Source organism: Typopeltis vanoorti, chromosome 7, assembly GCF_054136105.1.
Source record: "Typopeltis vanoorti isolate ZY-2024b chromosome 7, IOZ_Tvanoo_1.0, whole genome shotgun sequence".
NCBI classification, from domain to species: Eukaryota; Metazoa; Arthropoda; class Arachnida; order Uropygi; family Thelyphonidae; genus Typopeltis; species Typopeltis vanoorti.
In genome coordinates this window covers 35,161,931-35,182,576 of record NC_143555.1, presented here as the reverse complement: position 1 = coordinate 35,182,576, position 20,646 = coordinate 35,161,931, and the positions used below count along the sequence as shown (strand labels likewise).

The 20,646-nt window shown below is 37.7% G+C and overlaps 1 protein-coding gene across 2 annotated transcripts in view; it reads right to left on the bottom strand.

Moving 5' to 3' along the window:
• LOC150104578 (ATP-dependent RNA helicase DDX55) overlaps positions 1-20,646 on the bottom strand; it is a 370,346-nt gene that overhangs the window by 151,699 nt on the left and 198,001 nt on the right. For both annotated transcript variants that reach the window (XM_090395791.1, XM_090395793.1), the window contains exon 10: positions 7,010-7,102. In XM_090395791.1, the coding sequence (XP_090251917.1) occupies positions 7,010-7,102 (93 nt within the window). The remainder of the gene's footprint in view (positions 1-7,009; positions 7,103-20,646) is intronic.

Below are 20,646 nucleotides of genomic sequence, written 5' to 3'. Positions count from 1 at the left end.
TTATATAAGGAAGGGAAAAAAGGGGGTTGACGGGGTGCGGTCCGTTTCGACTAATTCTTGGTCGTCATCTGAACACATTGAGAAGGTGGATGCTATGTCAGGTCGGGTAGGTGATTCTGTTTTTGAAGTGTTTTTGTTATCGCCTATTGGTCAGGGTGGTGACCTCAATTTTATGTTGTGAAGCTTCCAAACCTCGGAGATGAAACAATGAAACAATGCTAAGAATATCGGAAACAACAGCCATAAAATGTTACGCGAACTCTATCAACGTACACAGGCCCTGCATAATCTCCGAGGTTTGGAAGCTTCACAACATAAAATTGAGGTCACAACTTCGACCAATAGGTGATAACAAAAACACTTCAAAAACAGAAGCACCTACCTGACATAGCATCCACTTTCCCTAAGTGTTCAGATGACGACCAAGAATTAGTCAAAACGGACCACCTGCCATCAACCCCCTTTTTCCCCTTCCTTATATAAAAAATCAACCCTTTCACCTTTTCCCCCACCCTATATAATATAGTAATATAATATATATGTTTATATATATATTACCGGAAAAAAATCGGGTTTTTCTAATTTAATTCTCCCAAATTTCCTACCCCCCCCCCCCTCCACACACTCAGTAGTTTTTGGACATCACAGAAAGAAGAAAAGCCGCAACACCCAGAAAAAGGTATGTGTAAATTTCTCCTCCTTATGCTACATATACTTTTTGGTAAATTTACATCTACAATGCCCTAAGAATCCGTGAGTAAATAGCCAATGACATTTAAACAGGGGCACTCCTAAACTGAAGCAGGCAAAATAGCCGTAATTATGATAGTTTCTTTTTCATGATAACTAATATTTAAGGAATTGATAGCATATACTAGAAATATAAATTAATTAAACTTTAATATATACTTTCCGATATTTCGACAAACGTCGCATTGCCATCTTCTTGGGAACTTAATACAAAGACATGTGTACACAAGTACTACATAACAGCAAATAAGAACTGAAGCTAGGAAGCTAATGTTTTCCTAAAGTCCTGATGGTGCCCCCTGGTGGGCTATATTGGTGGTTCTTGGCCTTTGGGCTGAAGTTCTTCTAATAAATGTTTCCCAAATTTGGGGCAGTCTCATGCATCCAAATTTGTTGAGGTTTGGCATGTTCCTAAGGGCTGAGGCTGATTCCATGAATAGTCTTTAATACTTGAACTTGCTGCAGTGTATGACTGTGGCTTTTTTCCATCTTATTCTGTGGCGAGTATCCAGAGCGTGGTCTGCAAGCCCAGAGTGGCTGTACGGGTGAAATCGGATGTAGTCCTTGTGTTGTGAGATTCTGATATTTGCTGTCCTGCCTGTTTGGCCAAAGTAAGACAATTTACAGCTGCAAGTGACCTGGTATACACCAGGTAGGTCTAGGGGAAGTGGTTGGTCTTCAGTGGAGCGGATAAGGGATGCCAATTTTCTATGTGGTCTGTAACAAGTGGTTAAGTCATGTTTCCTTAAGATTTTGTTGATTTTTTCCGAGGTTCCTCGGATGTAGGGAATGGTGATGGATTTAGAGTAATATTTTTGTGAAGGGGAGGGGGGTGGTGGGTTGTGGATAACTGGGTTAAGTATTTTCTGGATTTTTTGGAGGGGGGGTAGCCATTGGCTGAGAAAGTGTCACGGATGTGATTTAGTTCGGTGGTTAGGGCTTGATCATTTGAGCAGATTATTTTTGCCCTGTTGAATAGTGTCTTAATAACTCCATATTGTTGTGAGGGGGGGGGGGGGTGATGGGATTATTGGTGAATGTATCTGCCTGTATGGGTGGGTTTTCTATAAACTGAGAAAACCAAGGTTCCATCAGGTTGGCAGGTGACTAGTGTGTCTAGGAAGGAGAGGTTATTGTTTTCCTCTTTTTCCAGGGTGAACTTGATTCTAGGGTGTTGGTTGTTTAAGTGTGTTAGGAAGGAGAGGGGTGAATCTGGGCCATGTGGCCAAATAGAAAACACATCATCAACGTAGCGAAGCCATATGGTAGGTTTTTGTGGGGCTGAGTTTAAGGCTTCAAAAGTCTCCATAAAGAAGTTGGCCAAGGGTGGGGAAAGTGGTGAACCCATGGCTGTCCCCTCTATCTGTTTGTAGAATTTTTCCTGCTAAACGAAATAGCCTGAGTTCATTGTAAACTGAAATAGGGCTGAGATATCGGGAGGAAATTTAGCTTGGATTAGCTCTAGGGTTTCTTTGAGGGGTACATTCGTGAATAGGGAGGAGACATCAAAACTGACCATTATGTCATTATGTTGCAGTGTAAGGTTTTCTATACTGGCTTTGAAGTGGGCTGAGTTTTTTTATGTGTGATGGTGTGTTGCCAGTATAGTGTGAGAGTGCTTTGGCTAAATGCTTGGCTAGTTTGTAAGTGGGGGAATCAATGCCATCCACTATGGGACGTAATGGCACATTTTCTTTATGGATTTTTGGGAGCCCATATATGCGGGGGGGGGGGGTCTAGAGTTATAGGGTTTTAGTCTGTTGGTAACCTCCACAGGCCAAGAAGTAACCTTCTTAAGGAGCCTATGGAGTTTTCTAATTTGTGAGTTGGTGGGATTGTAATTAATGGGGAGGTAAGTGGATCGATCTAATAGCAAAGCCTTGAGCTTACCTGCATAGTCATTAAGGTTGAGTACCACAGTGGCGTTCCCCTTATCCGCTTTGGTGATCACTATTTCTTTGTTTCTCTTCAATTCTTGTAGTGACTTGTATTCACTAATAGATATGTTGGATTTTGGAGGTTTTCCTTTTTTGAAAACCCAGGCTACATCCAATCGAATATCGTTGGCGATGTGGCTTGGAAGTTGGCGAATTCCGCATTCAATTTGGATCATTAATTCCTCGGCCGGTAATTTCTTAGGAGCAATGGCGAAGTTGTGACCACGTGACAGAGCGTTGAGTGCTTCAGGCTTCAAGATAACTGAAAAAAGGTTAACTACAGTGTTGGTGTGTAGTTTAGGTTTGGACGCCGAGTTCTTTATTAATTTATCAAACTTGTTGATATGTCGGCTCCGTATTCGTTCGAATTCTTTATTAGCTGCTGTACACGAGACTTCATGTAGGACTGACCAAAGCTCGTGATTAAGCGTATGTGAAAGCTCATCCTCTAGCGCTAAAATAGCTCTGTTTATGTCGGCTAGGGAACCGCGTGTAGCGGTAATTTACTCCCGAAGTAAAGCCTGGCTTGCCCGGTTGTAGATATGGAGAGCTTTCTGTGAGACGAAGCAGTGTTTAAATTTTACACAGTTTGGGATAACTTGATTATCCCGGCAGCGTTTTAGGAATGCCAGGCGTTTAAGTTGTCTGGATAACTTAAGCTTCAGTTTGCCGTAATGGCAGGCCTTGCGTGCGAAGGAATCTCTGTGGATGATCATTATTCTTGTTGAGAGGCTCATACGCTGGTTAAACATGATAACTAATATTTAAGGAATTGACAGCGTATACTAGAAATATAAATTAATTAAACTTTAATATATACTTTCCAATATTTCGGCAAACGTCACGTTGCTATCTTCTTGGGAACTTAATACAAAGACACGTGCATGCAAGTACTACATAACAGCAAATAAGAACTGAAGCTAGGAAGCTAACGTTTTCCTAAAGTCCTGATGGTGTCCCCTGGTGGGCTATATTGGTGGTTCTTGGCCTTTGGGCTGAAGTTCTTCTAATAAATGTTTCCCAAATTTGGGGCAGTCTCATGCATCCAAATTTGTTGAGGTTTGGCATGTTCCTAAGGGCTGAGGCTGATTCCATGAATAGTCTTTCATACTTGAACTTGCTGCGGTGTATGACTGTGGCTTTTTTCCATCTTATTCTGTGGCGAGTATCCAGAGCGTGGTCTGCAAGCCCAGAGTGGCTGTACTGGTGAAATCGGATGTAATCCTTGTGTTCTGAGATTCTGATATTTGCTGTCCTGCCTGTTTGGCCAAAGTAAGACAATTTACAGCTGCAAGGGACCTGGTATACACCAGGTAGGTCTAGGGGAAGTGGTTGGTCTTTAGTGGAGCGTATAAGGGATGCCAATTTTCTATGTGGTCTGTAACAAGTGGTTAAGTCATGTTTCCTTAAGATTTTGTTGATTTTTTCCGAGGTGCCTCAGATGTAGGGAATGGTGATGGATTTAGAGTAATCTTTTTTGTGAAGGGGAGGGGGGTGGTGGGTTGTGGATAACTGGGTTAAGTATTTTCTGGATTTTTTGGAGGGGGGGATAGCCATTGGCTGAGAAAGTGTCACGGATGTGATTTAGTTCAGTGGTTAGGGCTTGATCATTTGAGCAGATTATTTTTGCCCTGTTGAATAGTGTCTTAATAACTCCATATTATTGTGAGGGGGGGGTGATGGGATTGTTGGTGAATGTATCTGCCTATATGGGTGGGTTTTCTATAAACTGAGAAAACCAAGGTTCCATCAAACCTAAACTACAAACCAACACTGTAGAGTTAACCTTTCTTCAGTTATCTTGAAGCCTGAAGCACTCAACGCTCTGTCACGTGGTCACAACTTCGCCATTGCTCCTAAGAAATTACCGGCAGAGGAATTAATGATCCAAATTGAATGCGGAATTCGCCAACTTCCAAGCCAAATCGCCAACGATATTCGATTGGATGTAGCCTGTGTTCTCAAAAAAGCAAAACCTCCAAACTCCAACATATCTATTAGTGAATACAAGTCACTACAATAATTGAAGAGAAACAAAGAAATAGTGATCACCAAAGCGGATAAGAGGAATGCCACTGTGGTACTCAACCTTAGTGACCACACAGGTAAGCTCAAGGCTTTGCTATTAGATCGATCCACTTACCTCTCCATTAATTACAATCCCACCAACTCACAAATTAGAAAACTCCATAGGCTCCTTAAGAAGGTTACTTCTTGGCCTGTGGAGGTTACCAACAGACTAAAACCCTATAACTCTAGACCCCCCCCCCGCATATATGGGCTCCCAAAAATACATAAAGAAAATGTGCCATTACGTCCCATAGTGGATGGCATTGATTCCCCTCTTACAAACTAGCCAAGCATTTAGCCAAAGCGCTCTCACACTATACTGGCAACACACCATTACACATAAAAAACTCAGCCCACTTCAAAGCCAGTAGAAAACCTTACACTGCAACAAAATGACATAATGGTCAGTTTTGATGTCTCCTCCCTATTCACGAATGTACCCCTCAAAGAAACCCTAGAGCTAATCCAAGCTAAATTTCCTCCCGATATCTCAGCCCTATTTCAGTTTACAATGAACTCAGGCTATTTCGTTTGGCAGAAAAAATTCTACAAACAGATAGATGGGACAGCCATGGGTTCACCACTTTCCCCACCCTTGGCCAACTTCTTTATGGAGACTTTTGAAGAGAAAGCCTTAAACTCAGCCCCACAAAAACTTACCATGTGGCTTCGCTACGTTGATGATGTGTTTGCAATTTGGCCACATGGCCCGGATTCACTCCTCTCCTTCCTAACACACTTAAACAACCAACACCCTAGAATCAAGTTCATCCTGGAAAAAGAGGAAAACAATAACCTCCCCTTCCTAGACACACCAGTCACCCCCAACCTGATGGAACCTTGGTTTTCTCAGTTTATAGAAAACCCACCCATACAGGCAGATACATTCACCAACAATCCCATCACCCCCCCCCCCACAACAATATGGAGTTAAGACACTATTCAACAGGGCAAAAATAATCTGCTCAAATGATCAAGCCCTAACCACTGAACTAAATCACATCCGTGACACTTTCTCAGCCAATGGCTACCCCCCCCCCCTCCAAAAAATCCAGAAAATACTTAACCCAGTTATCCACAACCCACCACCCCCTCCCCTTCACAAAAAAGATTACTCTAAATCCATCACCATTCCCTACATCTGAGGCACCTCGGAAAAAATCAACAAAATCTTAAGGAAACATGACTTAACCACTTGTTACAGACCACATAGAAAACTGGCATCCCTTATCTGCTCCACTAAAGACCAACCACTTCCCCTACACCTACCTGGTGTATACCAGGTCCCTTGCAGCTGTAAATTGTCTTACTTTGGCCAAACAGGCAGGACAGCAAATATCAGAATCTCAGAACACAAGGATTACATCTGATTTCACCAGTGCAGCCACTCTGGGCTTGCAGACCACGCTCTGGATTCTCGCCACAGAATAAGATGGAAAAAAGCCACAGTCATACACCGCAGCAAGTTCAAGTATGAAAGACTATTCATGGAATTCAGCCTCAGCTCTTAGGAACATGCCAAACCTCAACAAATTTGGATGCATGAGACTGCCCCAAATTTGGGAAACATTTATCAGAAGAACTTCAGCCCAAAGGCCAAGAACCACCAATATAGCCCACCAGGGGGCACCATCAGGACTTTAGGAAAACGTTAGCTTCCTAGCTTCAGTTCTTATTTGCTGTTATGTAGTACTTGTGTGCACGTGTCTTTGTATTAAGTTCCCAAGAAGATGGCAACATGACGTTTGCCGAAATATCGGAAAGTATATATTAAAGTTTAATTAATTTATATTTCTAGTAATATAGCTGTCAATTCCTTAAATATTAGTTATCATGTTTAACCAGCGTATAAGCCTCTCAACAAGAAGTTTCTTTTTCAGTATACTAAATGGGATTCCAACCTATGTCTTTTCAACCAAAGGTCATCAACATGTAAGATTGTAACATATTTTACAAAAATGATGGATGTGCTTTAGTCATTACTCATTATATTCCCCTACAAGTAAAAATCTGAATGCAAGATTATTTTATTGAGAAGAGAGCAGGGATCAATAGATTTGAACTTGTGTTACAGACTTACATTATTTAGCAGTCACAACCATAAGAAACACAGCAACATTTAAAGTTGACAGTACTCCTCCACTTGCTTTATATAAATGTAGTTTTTTGAACTGTCATTTATAATATCAAATTTTGTAATGCTTTAATGTCTCAGGAAGAGAAAAAAAGAAAAGAAAGAAAAAAACACTTACCTTGCAGAATTAGGAGGGTCATACTGAATAACCCAGTGAACTTCTGGAATGTCTACCCCACGGGACATCACATCTGTACATATCAGTATCCCACTGAAATAATGTGAAATTATTTTTTTTTTAATTTATATATATATATATATATATATATATATATATATAAAATAAGCCTTTTTATGTCACATTTTTGAAACGTTTCAAAACTCGGGGGCTATCCTGAGTGTCGAGTCTTCAGAATTCAAGGAGAACCAGCCTACTAGTACAGAACTCAGGGAGTTGGGAGCTGTAGGCATCGGGGGGGGGGGGGGGGACCCCTTTCGAGTCTTCAAAATTCAAGAACCAACCTACCAGTCCAGAACTTGGGGGTTAGGTGCCATAGGCCCCAGAACCCTCCTTTGGAGTCTTCAAGGAGAACCAGCCTACCAGTCCGGAACTTGGGGGGGGAGAGCGATTGGCATTCATGCCAATAGCTTCCAGAGGCTCTTTAATGGACATGATGAATGGAAGTATGCCATGCATGATAATGGACTTCCCAAACAGAGAACATAGCCTAGTCTATGTAGGATGACCTGGAACTTTTTAATTATGGCCTAAAAAAAAAATACTTTTTTTTAGGCCATAATTAAGAGACAAATGTTATCATCTAAGTGATACGATATAGGGGATTCATTTGATTTAACATAAAGACTGAGTGGGTGGTGTGTTCAGAGCATTAGTAGCAATTCAGCTACCCTGATGATGAATAGGGTCCAACCATTGGAGTGTGCTCTCCCTTGCAGGAATGTAAACCTGAGATCCATTATCAAGCCTTGAACATACAGGTGCATGATAAATTATTACTATTATCAACAGACCTCCATGGAGTCAGAAACCCATCACGAAAGGCCTCTCTCTCATATGCACAGCTCATCATACCTCGACTTAAATGCAATCACCGTCTCTGCACTCACCACTCTCAGGCAATGCATTCCAATCACCCACCACTCTCCATGCAAAAAATTCCCTCCTCACAGCTTCCAGGAATAGCCTCGCATTCCACCTGTTTTCAGATATTCTATGAAAAATCTAATCCACATTAATCTGGTAATTACCCATTACTGACTTATATGTCTCAATCATGTCTCCCCCTCTTCCTTCTACGTTAAGCTCTATAATTTTCATTTTCTCAATCTGTCCTCATATTCCACATTCCAGAGACAAGAAACAAGCTTAGTCAGCTATCTCTGAACCTCTCCAACAACTATCTGGCAAAGTTTTCTCCCAACCAAAGTATCTGAAATAGCTTTGGGATCAGCAACAACAGATCCATTATGTTCCAAGGTAGACAAACAGTGTGTGTTCTGTATCTACCTTTTATCGTCTGAATTTTATCCCAAACAATTTTTGATCGGTTGTTTGATTAATAGAAATGGATCCAGGATTGTTTTTTAACTCTAGTCTCACATAACATGATTTGGCACAAGCATGTTTAAATGCTATTAAGTTTGTTGTAGTAGGGTATCAAGAAAGATACCAAATGCTCTATCTTGATTTTTTTTTTTTTTTGCTGCTTGACACTCTGGATTCCACCAAGGTTTAGGATCGAGTTAAAATCAGGATGACGTTTTTGGAATTGCTACATGGACAATACAATCTGTTACATACTTCACTGATAGTTGTTTGGCTGACTGCTTCAGTATTCAATTTTGCAAGATTGTAAAATGAATTCTGGTCAGTCTAGTCCATTTTATACTTGAGCATTTGTGTAGGAGAACATGATTCCCTTAAAGGTGTAGTGCTAATAATGGGAAAATGATCACTTCTATATATGTTTTCTTCGACAACCCATGGGAGCAGTGGAATGACAGGGGAGAAGATTGTAAAATTGATTGCAGAATAAAAGTGGGAAGGCATATGGAAGAGGAGGGGGGGCCTTTCGAATCTTCCGAGTCTTCAAAATTCAAGGAGAACCGGCCTACCAGTCAAGAACTGGGGGGAGGCATAGGCGCCCCTCTTTCGAGTCTTCAAAATTCAAGGAGAACCAGTCTACCAGTCCGGAACTTGGGGGTTGGGAGCCATAGGCACCAGAACCCTCCTTTCAAGTCTTCAAAATTTGAGTCAGCAGAATTCAAGGAGAACTGGCCTACCAGTCCGGAATACGGAGGGTTGGGTGCCCTAGGTGCCAGGGGGAATAACCCCCCCTAGTTTATTTGTATATTTATTTATTCATGATTAATTTATTATTCATATTATAAAATATATTATTTAAATAATTCAACATATGAACCGCATGCCATGTAAGTATGGTCAACCTTTCATAGGCCGCCAAAAATGCACGTTTGGGCCGCATGTGGCCTGCAGGCCTCCGGTTGCCGACCCCTGAACTAAAGGATCCTCCTTTCTGGATATTCATGGGTCGCACCATATGACAAACACAGCAGCAAGACATCAGATCCCAGTGATGGTAGTATGAAAGAGAGAATATTAAAAAAAAGGACTCAGGAGAAGTAGAACCAAGGATACGTGAAGATGCCAGTACCGAGAGATTTTCTCTACCACAGCAGATGTTTCACATGGAGGGAAGAAGTATTTTAGAGAGCGATTCACTTTAAGAGCAAAGAGTCAAACTTCAAACAGAGCTTTGGGAAACAGCCTCTTTGCAAAATGCATTTTCCACTCGGATTTTGAGGACTTGGCTAGAGAGAAAGTTTTTGATAAACACAAGAAGGTACCCCCTCCCTGAAATCAGTCTTTTAATAAGCCATATCTCCAGGTTGTGTCATAAGGTTTTTTTCCATGTTTCAGTGTTCTCTGACATATTCTCCAGATGCTATGTGAGACTAGATTCTAAATGGACCAAATGGTCCAACATGAAACAATATCTACAAAAGTCGCATTGTGTGTTGGAGAGAGAGAAGTTCACTGCTTCCTAAATACCAGAGAAATCTAGCATTTACCATTTCCTCAATATATCTTCCAAACAGCTAGTCAGAGTAATAGGTCAATAATAGATTTCTTGTGTTGGATCCTTTCCTGATTTTGGTATAGTAGTGGCAATTAACATATCCCAACAGAATTTAGAAACTCTTCCTCTGTAAGTACTCTGTTGCATAGTCAGAGAAGGAAATCCAGAAAAGATATCTTATCATATCTGATGGATGTCATCAGATCCTACCACAATGCAAGAGAAGAGTAAAAGTCATGTTTTGAGTTCCTCCTTGACAAATGGCTCATCGTACAGCTCTATCTCATTTGTAGAAAAGTTTAGTTGCTGTCTTGAATGTTGTTCTTCCAATATTAAAAATTCACTTCGATATGAAGCTGTCACTATGAAGTCAAGGAGATAATGGCATGCTTAATAAAGATACATTTACATGATATCTCACAAACTACATATAAAAAAAAACAGAAAGAATGCTGAGGGACTCAGCTCAAGGATGCAAGAAACCGTTTAGTTTTAAGCTTCATTTTCAAATTTTAATACCATAAATGTTTTCTTACTTTCAATATGGGAATTTATGCTCCCCAAATGACTTACCGTATTGCATATGACCAAGGTTATGAAATGGACAAAACATAAATAAGTAAACAATAAAATATTATGATACAGTAAACACAGATTTTTTTTAAAAAATGATAATCAGTATATGGATATAAAAATTTTATTATGATCAGATGCAATTATACAAAGTGTTTAATCACGGTAAATAATCAAACACTGTATATTCTATGAAGTGTACATGGCTCAGAGTAGAACTCATAAATGCAATTTTTAACCCTTTGTTTGGCAAATGGGGAAATTACAAAAATAAAAAAATAAATAAATAAATAAATAAAATTGAATAATTAGATACAACATGAATCAGTAGGTAAGAAAAGTGACTTAAAAATTTTATTTATTATATTTTTTTAGTAATTATACAATGTTGAAATGAACAAGCATTGCCCAGATTTGACAAGATATTTGCTGAACGTGTCTGACAACATAATTTCTTTCTTCGTATGAAAATCAACAAAACAATTTTTTGTAGGCAAAAACTAAATTATATTTTGTACATCTTATAGTTGTAAATCCGTTTTTGCAATGTCAGCATCTGCCTTTTGCCCAATGAATTGGTCAATAATCCATACAATCATACTGTACATCGTGTATGGGTACTTGACAGTGCTGTGCTGCCTTCTTTGGTGTTGGTTGATCTACTGATGGTCTTACTGGCTTTCTTTTATTTGCATGCATCAGTACATCTGTGATGTGAAGCCTAAATTGCACAGGGTCTTTTGGTCTCCAGTTTCTCTTTGATAAGTAACCAAGAGCTCACTATGCACAGGTCAAGTAAATATCCAAAAATCTTCAGATACCATCATTTAGTTACCCTATAGAGTTTGATTAGCATTCCAGCTAAATCAACTCCACACATGTGTATATTGTGTTGGGTGACAATATTTGGGGAATTCGCATCAGATTTCTTCTTTTCTTCATTGTTCCATCATTTTACAGATTTCAGTGGCAACTGACACTTACAGCATTTGATTCATCAGAATCACAATCTTCGACACACACCACTAGTAAATCTCCTCTCTAAATATCACAACGAGTTTCTCGTTGTGCATCCATGAAGATAAATGTTGCCTCAAAACAATAATGACAACAATTGGGTGGAAACTCTTATTGGAATGGGAATAGAACAACTGTAAACTCATGTTGCCTAACAGCAACATTGTCAAATAAAGAGTTAAATATGATTTGTATCATGCCACTAGAATAGCATATATGTTTTGTGTTACGGTCGGTGCTCTCACACACAAGAGGTGATCCATCAGCTATCAAATAAGAATACAGGAGACCCTGTAACCCCTAGAGAGCGCATCCCCTGGGTGGCGGATAGGGGAGCCCACCATGTGTGTGTGTACATGTGCGTGTGTGTGTGTGTGTATATATATATGGTGGGGTGGTCCATATATATATATATGGACAACACCACCATATATATATATATATATATATATATATATATATATAAAATGGAATAAGGACTCGTGGACCAACAGGGCCATAAGGGGCAATCATCTTGATTGTAAGGGAAGCGGCACTCCCATGGACCCCTAGCTGGATCTATCCTCTCCTTCTTCTCCTTTGAGGAAGATCCACTTACTTTAATCTTTCCTATAAGGCCTTATCAGCCAACTCTTCTCACTTTATGACCCTTATGCTATTAGAGTACTCGAGGGCCATGGGGTCTTTTCATTTCTGGCCTTACAACTATGCCCTCTCTATAAACCTTACTATATTTCTTCTATAATCTACTCTTTCCCCTTCAATATACCCTATTCCTCCTATGGGTTTAAATTCGGAAGAAGGCAAGTTCGGAAGCCTTAAGGTAGCAGCCCTACCACTGAACTATTCCATCATCAGGCTAGTCCCCTGACATGGAGAACATAATCCTACTTGTAAGCTGACAGAAAAAGATAATCGGATTGAATCTATGGGAAACGACATTGGAATGGAAAAGGGAAAATGAAAATGACAAAATATAATACATATAGCAAGCTGGAATGTAACAGGAATAGCATATAAACAAATAGAATTAGACCAGTTATTAAATGAAAGAAATTTTAAAATAGCAGTAATCACAGAAACAAAAAAGAAATTAAAAGGAACTATGAGAACTGAAAATTTTAATGTGATATACAATGGAGTTGACAGAGACCAAAAGAGCACAAGCAGGAGTCATGATTTGGATTCATAACTCCCTTTCAAAACAGTTAAAACATTATAAATTATGGAATGAAAGAATAATAGAAACTAAAATAAAAATAGATAGAGGCTATTTAACAATAATTGGTTTATATGCCCCAGAAGAAGGAAGAGAACAGGATAATATTGATTTTTATAATCAGCTACAAAACATATATAATAAAATAAATAAAAATGATTACATAATTTTAGCAGGAGACTTAAATGCAAGAATTGGAAACACAAAAATTAATAATAATATAGGAATACATGGAGAACACACTCTGAACAGAAATGGTAAAAAATTGATTGACTTTGTAGTTTATAATAACCTAAAAATAATGAATTCCTTCTATAAACATAAAGACATACATAAATATACTTGGGCAGCAACAGGATGGAAATCAATATTAGATTACTTCATATTAAACGAAAAGACATCAAAATTTTCACTAGATACTAGAGTTCACAGAGGATATGAAATAAGCAGTGACCATTTCCTTGTTAAAATAAAATTAAGATTACCACCTAAATGGCTACAAGTAACAAGAACAGAAAGAAAAATTGAAACATTTGTTTATAAAACTAGACTATTGAATGACACAAATGTACAAAGGCTATGTGAACAAAGAATTAACCAATATCTAGATAAAATAAAACAAAATGAAGAAATAGAAATAGAATGGCTTAATATAAAAACAATACTAAATGCAGCAGCAAATGAAAGCTTTGGAAAGGCCAAAAAATTCAATAAAAGAAAAAACTGAAGATCTGGGATGATACAATCAAAGAAATAATCAAAAAGAAAAAAGAAGCCTATCACAAATGGTTAAGCAGTAAAAGATTAGAAGATGAAATAGAATATAAAAGAATAAGAGCCATAGCTAAAAGAGAAGTCGGAAAAAGACAGAGAATCATGGAAAAATTTGTTTCTAATTTAGAACATGATTTATATAAAATAAGACCCAATGTATATAAGATTTTGAAACACCTAAATGCAGATACCAAAGAAAACATAAAATTAAACACTGAATTGAAATTAGAAGAATTTCTAAATTACTACACAGAACTGTGGACAGACAAATATTTTAAAAAAGACAACTGGCAAACAATTAACGAAAATGAAATAACTGAAGAAGAATTAGAAATCAGCCTGAAAGAAACAAGAAACGGAAAATCACCTGGAGAAGATAGCTAGGTTCAGAACTATATAAATACGCAGGAACAAGATTCAAAGAAAGACTCTTATTATTTTTAAATAAAATTTACTCAACTGGTATCCCTCAATAGAATGGAAAAAAGCAATTGTGATTCCTATCTTTAAGAAAGGTAACAGAGATGACCCTAAAAATTATAGAGGTATCAGTATACTAAATTCCTGTTACAAAATATATAGCAGAATCTTAAATAACAAAACTAATGAAATATTCCGAAAACTTTATTCTAGAGGTACAGAATGGATTTAGAAAAGGACGATCATGTATAGACCAAGCCTTTTGCCTAAAATTAATAATAGAGAAAAGAAGAGAATATAATTTAGAAACACATATTGCATTTATTGACTTTGAAAAAGCATTTGACAAAGTTAAAAGAAACATTATTTAACATATTAAAAGAAAGACAAATACCAAATAATATCCTAAAAGCTATCACAAGTATATATGAAAATAATCAAATACAAATAAGATTAAATCATGAGCTATCATATACAAGAGAGATAAACCAAGGGGTCCGACAGGGATGTCCCCTCTCAGCAACTCTTTTTAATATCTACTTAAATGAAATAATAATAAAATGGAGTAAAAATTTACATCAAAGAATTAAACTTTCACCTACAGTTAACTTAAACACTCTCCTCTTTGCAGACGTCCAAATAATAATTACAAATTCTGAAGATAACCTACAGAAAGCTATTTTCAATCTAAATGAGATATCCAAAGATTATGGTATGATAATATCAACGGAAAAATCAAAAACTATGGCCTTTCAAGGACAAGATCCAGCAACAACTAAAATAGTAATAGATAACAAGATCTTAGAACAGGTGAATTCATTTAACTACCTAGGATGTATGATCACATATGAAAATGAAAAAGATATAAACATAAAAATTGCAAAATATTTAAAAATAACAGGAGTAATTAACTCTATATTTAAACCAAACCTAGTTCAAAAACAAACCAGGCTAAAAGTATACAATACATTAGCCCTACCGGTCTTAATGTATGGAAGCGAAATCTGGACAATAAAACAAAAAGAAAAACAAAGATTAACAACAGCAGAAATGAAGTTTATGAGAAAAACTGCAAAGTATACCCTATTTGATCACAAAAGAAATGAAGAAATTATGAAAGAATTAAACCAAGAACTAGTAATAGAAAAAATTAAAAAATATAAACATAAATGGATGGAACACGTTCAAAGAATGAAAACAGAAAGATTACCAAAACAAGCCTTAAAGTACAAGCCAATAGGAAAAAGAAAACCAGGACGTCCTCTTAAACGATTCAACGATGACTTCTAAGGCCGGAACAGGTCATACTAGCCCTAAATCCTTGATACGTATGATGATGATGATGTATATGATGAATGAGATGATTGCCCGAGTTTAGCATAAAGGTCTATTAAGTAAACTCCCATCATTCATTCTGTTATTTTCATTTCTGAAACTGGGTAGCCAGCTTTCTAACAGCAGGTTTACTTTGAGTGATTATGGATGGCTCCTTATTGTCCTTGTAGGACCCCAACTATTGCTGGGGTCCCATAAAGCTCTGTTCTTTCACTCACTCACTCACTTTCTTTTTTCTATACATAAATGATATACTCCAGCTGGCTGTCAATCCAGTACACAGTTTTGCTGAGGACAGCACATTGCACACTTCATTTACAAAACCTTGCAAAGTGGTCTCTACTATCTTAAATTCTAATCTTCAATGGAGTTTGGACAACATTACTAACTTCAACATAACAAAACACAGCTATGCATTATTTCCAACAAAAAAAAAACAACCTTTTTTCTAATCTTCCCCTTGACAATACCAAATTCCTATTCATGAAGAAATTTACTTTGAAATACTCTAACCTCAAATCTCTTTTGGTACAGACATATCACAAATAATGCCTCCTCTATATCAAAAATTTAAGTTTTCTCTTTCACTTTAAACATTACTTTAATTTCAAACAGCTCTTACCACAATACAAATCACAAACTCATCTGATCATTGAATACTGCTATCTGGGGTGGCGCCACTAAGGACTCATAGAAATATTGGATTCTATACAGAAAAGAGCAGTTAGATTGACTGATGACCCCTATCTCAGTAATACATTCCACTCACACAGGCATTCAAGTCTCCACAGCCTGAATCTTCTACAGCTACTGTTCATCAGAACTGGCATCAGTAATTCTCCCATCCCCTCTTGCAAATCTCTCTAAACACATACAGTAGCTAAGACCCTCTCACAATTCAACTCCAAACCCACAGAACAAACTTCTCCTCTTCTTTGTTCATCCCTTCCACTGTTGGCCTCTGGAACAGTTTCCCAAGGAATACAGTCCACAGCTTTTTAAGTCAATGCAAGAAAGTTCCTTATTGTCCATCCACAGTACTAGTGTACGATAGACTAACCAACCTCTCATGGATGGGTTCACCATAAAAAGTAGTCTCTAAGTTCCAACTTCGCAGTTGTAGTATTGACTAATACCAGGTTGAGAACGTCTGAGGGAATGGAATTCCACTAGAGATGAAACCTATACAAGATTGTGGTCTTCTTGATAACTAAGAACATGATTTTGTACAAAATTATGGTTCATACAAGGCAGACACTTGGCTTAGTATCTCTGCAAGGAGATACTAAGGCAAGTGTCTGCAAGGAGATGTGCTTCGCATTATGGGATACTAAGGCAAGTGATGTGAAGTCATTAGCTTCTTTATATGAGTTGCCAAGCCCTGAAAATAGTTCAGGTGCAACTTGTTCGCTTACACTTGGATAAAGGATTAAACCAAGAATATAATTTCTTGGTATCTTTAATTTATAATGATAAAAATATTATGCAAGTATAATTCACAGCAATTATCTAAATTAAGTGGATATTAAATCCAACATCATTTCAAAGTTGAATACATGAACTATAAAAGTTTCATGCAAAAATTGACCACAGAGCTTGGGAGGAATATACTTGCCGCCATACTACGATTTGCCGTAGCCAAACCTTACAGGAGCGACGAATGCTCAAAACACCCATATAATCACCTCCTATTAGTTCATTTTGATAAGGTTTCACTAGTCTAACTGTTTCAAACTCATTGGTTTTCATCAGAGACTAGACAGAATCCTAAGAGAGCAAAAACTCTCAATACTATGTAATATTTAGTACTGACAGCAAAAACTATCAGTACTAAGGAACTCAAAGCATCGGGGAGGTGTATTTTCCATAAGCAAACTCTCAGTCGGTGCGTAAAGTATTTACTAAAATAAAGAGTCAAAGGCTTCACTTGGGCGATGCAAAATTATATAAATTAAGTGGATATTAAATCGAACATCATTTCAAAGCTGAATACAGAAGCTATAAAAATTTTGTGCAAAAATTGACCAGAGAGCTTGAGAGAATACGCTCACTGCCATACTATGAGATGGCCTAGCCAAACCTTATAGGAGCGACGAATGCTCAAAGAACCCATACGTATATTCGCCTCCTATTGGTCATTTTGATAAGGTTTCACTAGTCTGACAGCTGTTTCAAACTCACTGGTTTTTGTCAGAGACTATGCAGAACCTAAGAGAGCAAAAACTCTCAGTACTAAGGAACTCGAAGTGTTGGAGAGGTGTGTTTTTCATAAGTGAACTCTCGGTTGCTGCGTAAAGTTTCAGTAAATAATCCACAATAAGTTTTATCCATTTAATTATAGCATATACTGCTTGGAAAGAAGTTTAATGGACACCATAGAGTGAGGAACAAACAGCAATCACACCCACCTTAATAAGATGAAGGACCTACTTATGCTGCAATGACTGCAGCATTCATACCTACAAGGCATAATTTCCACAAGTATATGATAGCAATCATGGAAATTTTGGACCATTCTTCTTGTAAGCATATAATGAGATCCTGGGCTGTTGAAGAGCAGACATCCCTTGACCTTACCCAATGCTCCAGTTCATCAATACGATTGAGATCAGAGCTCTGTAGAAGCCAGTTCAAGTATGGTGATGTTCATGTACACAATCCATGCAATTACAGCAGCAGCTTTGTGAAACAATGCACTGGCTTGCTGAAAGAGACAATGGCTAGTTCTGTAGAAACACCACAAAGTAGGAAGCATTGCATTGTCCAGAATGTTCAGATACCTCTCAGAGTTCAATGTACATGGCACCACAAATAGAAGTTTGAGGCCAAACCAGGAATAAAATAACAGGAACAGACCATCATAGTGCCACCTCTGAATTTCATAGATGTGGTTACACACTCTGGTAAGAGACATTTCACTGGACATCCAAAACAGCCATCCATCTGCTCAGTAAAGAGTGTAACATGATTCGTTGCTCCAATTAACACAGCTTTACAAGCTTCCAAGTCCCGCTGTACTGCACCATTGAAGGCAGCACTGCATGGTATGGATAATATAGGGATTGAATATTGCAGTCCTACCATGGAAACCCATGTTGTGAGCCTTGGTTCTAAATCTGTTTGTGCAGATTTGTGTCACAGTCAATGCCTGGAACTCTACATTCAAAGTGTCGACTGATGAATGGCGGTTTTTGTATATTATTATTTGTAGCATCCTACAGTCATGTTGAATGAGTGTGGTAGATCAATTATCCACTCCAGGTAGCACTTGCAGTTGACTCTCTGTATTTCCCCTCTCAGTATGGTATCACTGATTGTTGACCTGAGATGAACCAATTTGTCAACAATATGCCTAAATACAGACCTGCAACCTATTATCCTATCACAACAAATCTTTCAAACTTGGACAAGAACTGAAGCAGTGTACATCAGTTCCCTTCTTGCAGTCATTTCACCTGAACACAGTTGCAATGAATTAGGAGCATCATCTTCCTCCAATTTATGCTGGCTATAGTCCGACCACAGAAGCGAGAGATGTAGCTGGCAGACTGCCAAGAATTGTCAGTTCATGTTGAAGGGGAGAAAGAAATAAGGCGATGCACAAATTGGTCACCAACACGAGTGAAATCACGTGCTTTATACGTAACATTTTCCAACTATTATACAAACGAAATAGTTACTTTAAAAATTACAATGATCATAAAAGAGAAGTTAATTTTCCAGCATGTAATAATAAACACTCATCCCACAATACGGATTGATTACCCTATTATCGGAATGGATTCTCCTTCTTTTGACATGCATAGAAGTGTCGAAGGATCTCGTATCTGTGGGCATACTATACAAATGCTTGATTCATTACATGGCAGGATACAACTTGCCCATGCAGGTGTCCGTTGACTTCTTTCCAAGCAGTATATGTTCCAGTCATGTTAAAATAAAGGAAGTTTAAATAGGAGAAGAATCAGAAAAGTAATGTGGATGTAACTGCCATTAAATCACAAGGTTAAAATCAGGTGAGATCTTGAAAAATAAATATAGGGTGTTATATTCAGATAATATTTATCATGATATAAATAGATATCAATATAAAACACAACAAACATTCTTGGTTGAATGACAATTTCAAGAAGAGTTATGCCAACTTCTTGAAGAGTTATTTCAAGAAGTATGTAACAAACTTCAAAATGGGGAACTGGACAATGAAATTTTTAAATTACACACAATTACAGTGGTTACACAGCACACTTCAGAAGGCATGGTCATGGTCAAATTCCAGATGACTGGAGTAGAGTTCCCACAATTCCCATCTATAAAAAAGAAAAATGAAGCTGAATGTGAGAATTGCAGAGTATTTTCTCTACTAAGTATTCCAGGTAACACTTAACAAGCATATTAGAGAAGAGGTAAGAAAAACTTGGACAAGAACATGCTGGGTTCAGACGAAATATAGCTCAGCTTTTCACTTAACAAACAGTTGAGAAATCATTGGAATAAACAAGGATACTTGAGTTTTCTAGATCTAGAAAAGGCACATGACAAAGTGCCAGGTACACTACAATTACAACAGATGAAATAATATGCAAAACAACACATGCTATATGTCTATATCTGAGTTGTAAGTCAGCAGTTAGAATTGAAATTTGTTTCAAATTTGTTTGATGTAAAATCAGGTTTAAGGTCATGATGCACACAATCTCCACTCTTATTCATTATTTTATGGATCAAACTTGGTTCTTTGCTTCACGAAGATGCTATTCATAAATAAATCATCATCATCAACTTCCTGCCATGTACCCTCAAGGGGTGTACAGGATATGATAGTACTACATGAAAAATTTACATTATTATTAACTTCCTATCTACAATTTCCTTCCAAATCAGTATGTTACTTATCAAGACTCCAAAATTATCAGATTTTATATTTCTATCATCTAAGGCACTTTGTACTGTATCAATCCACCTATATCTTGGTCTTCCTCTGGGTCGTTTTCCTGCCAACCTGGCAAAGAACACTTATTTTGCTAATCTTTCCTTGCCCATTCTGTTTAAGTGACCATTCCACCTGAGATTAGCTCTGCTAACGCATTCCTGTATGCTGACAATGTCAAGTTCTTTCCTAATATCCTCGTTTTTAATATGATATTACCATTGATGCCATCTGTTCACACCTCTAATCTTTCTCAGGACTCTTATATCTGCGGTCTCTAGTCTTTGGTCAAGTGTTTTACTTCTGACCCAACTTTCAGATCCATAAGTTAAAACTGGTTTGACTGTCTTGTATACAGTAATTTAGTGTTCCGGCTAATTTCTCTCTAATTCCATATGAATTTATTCAATTGACTTACTACCATA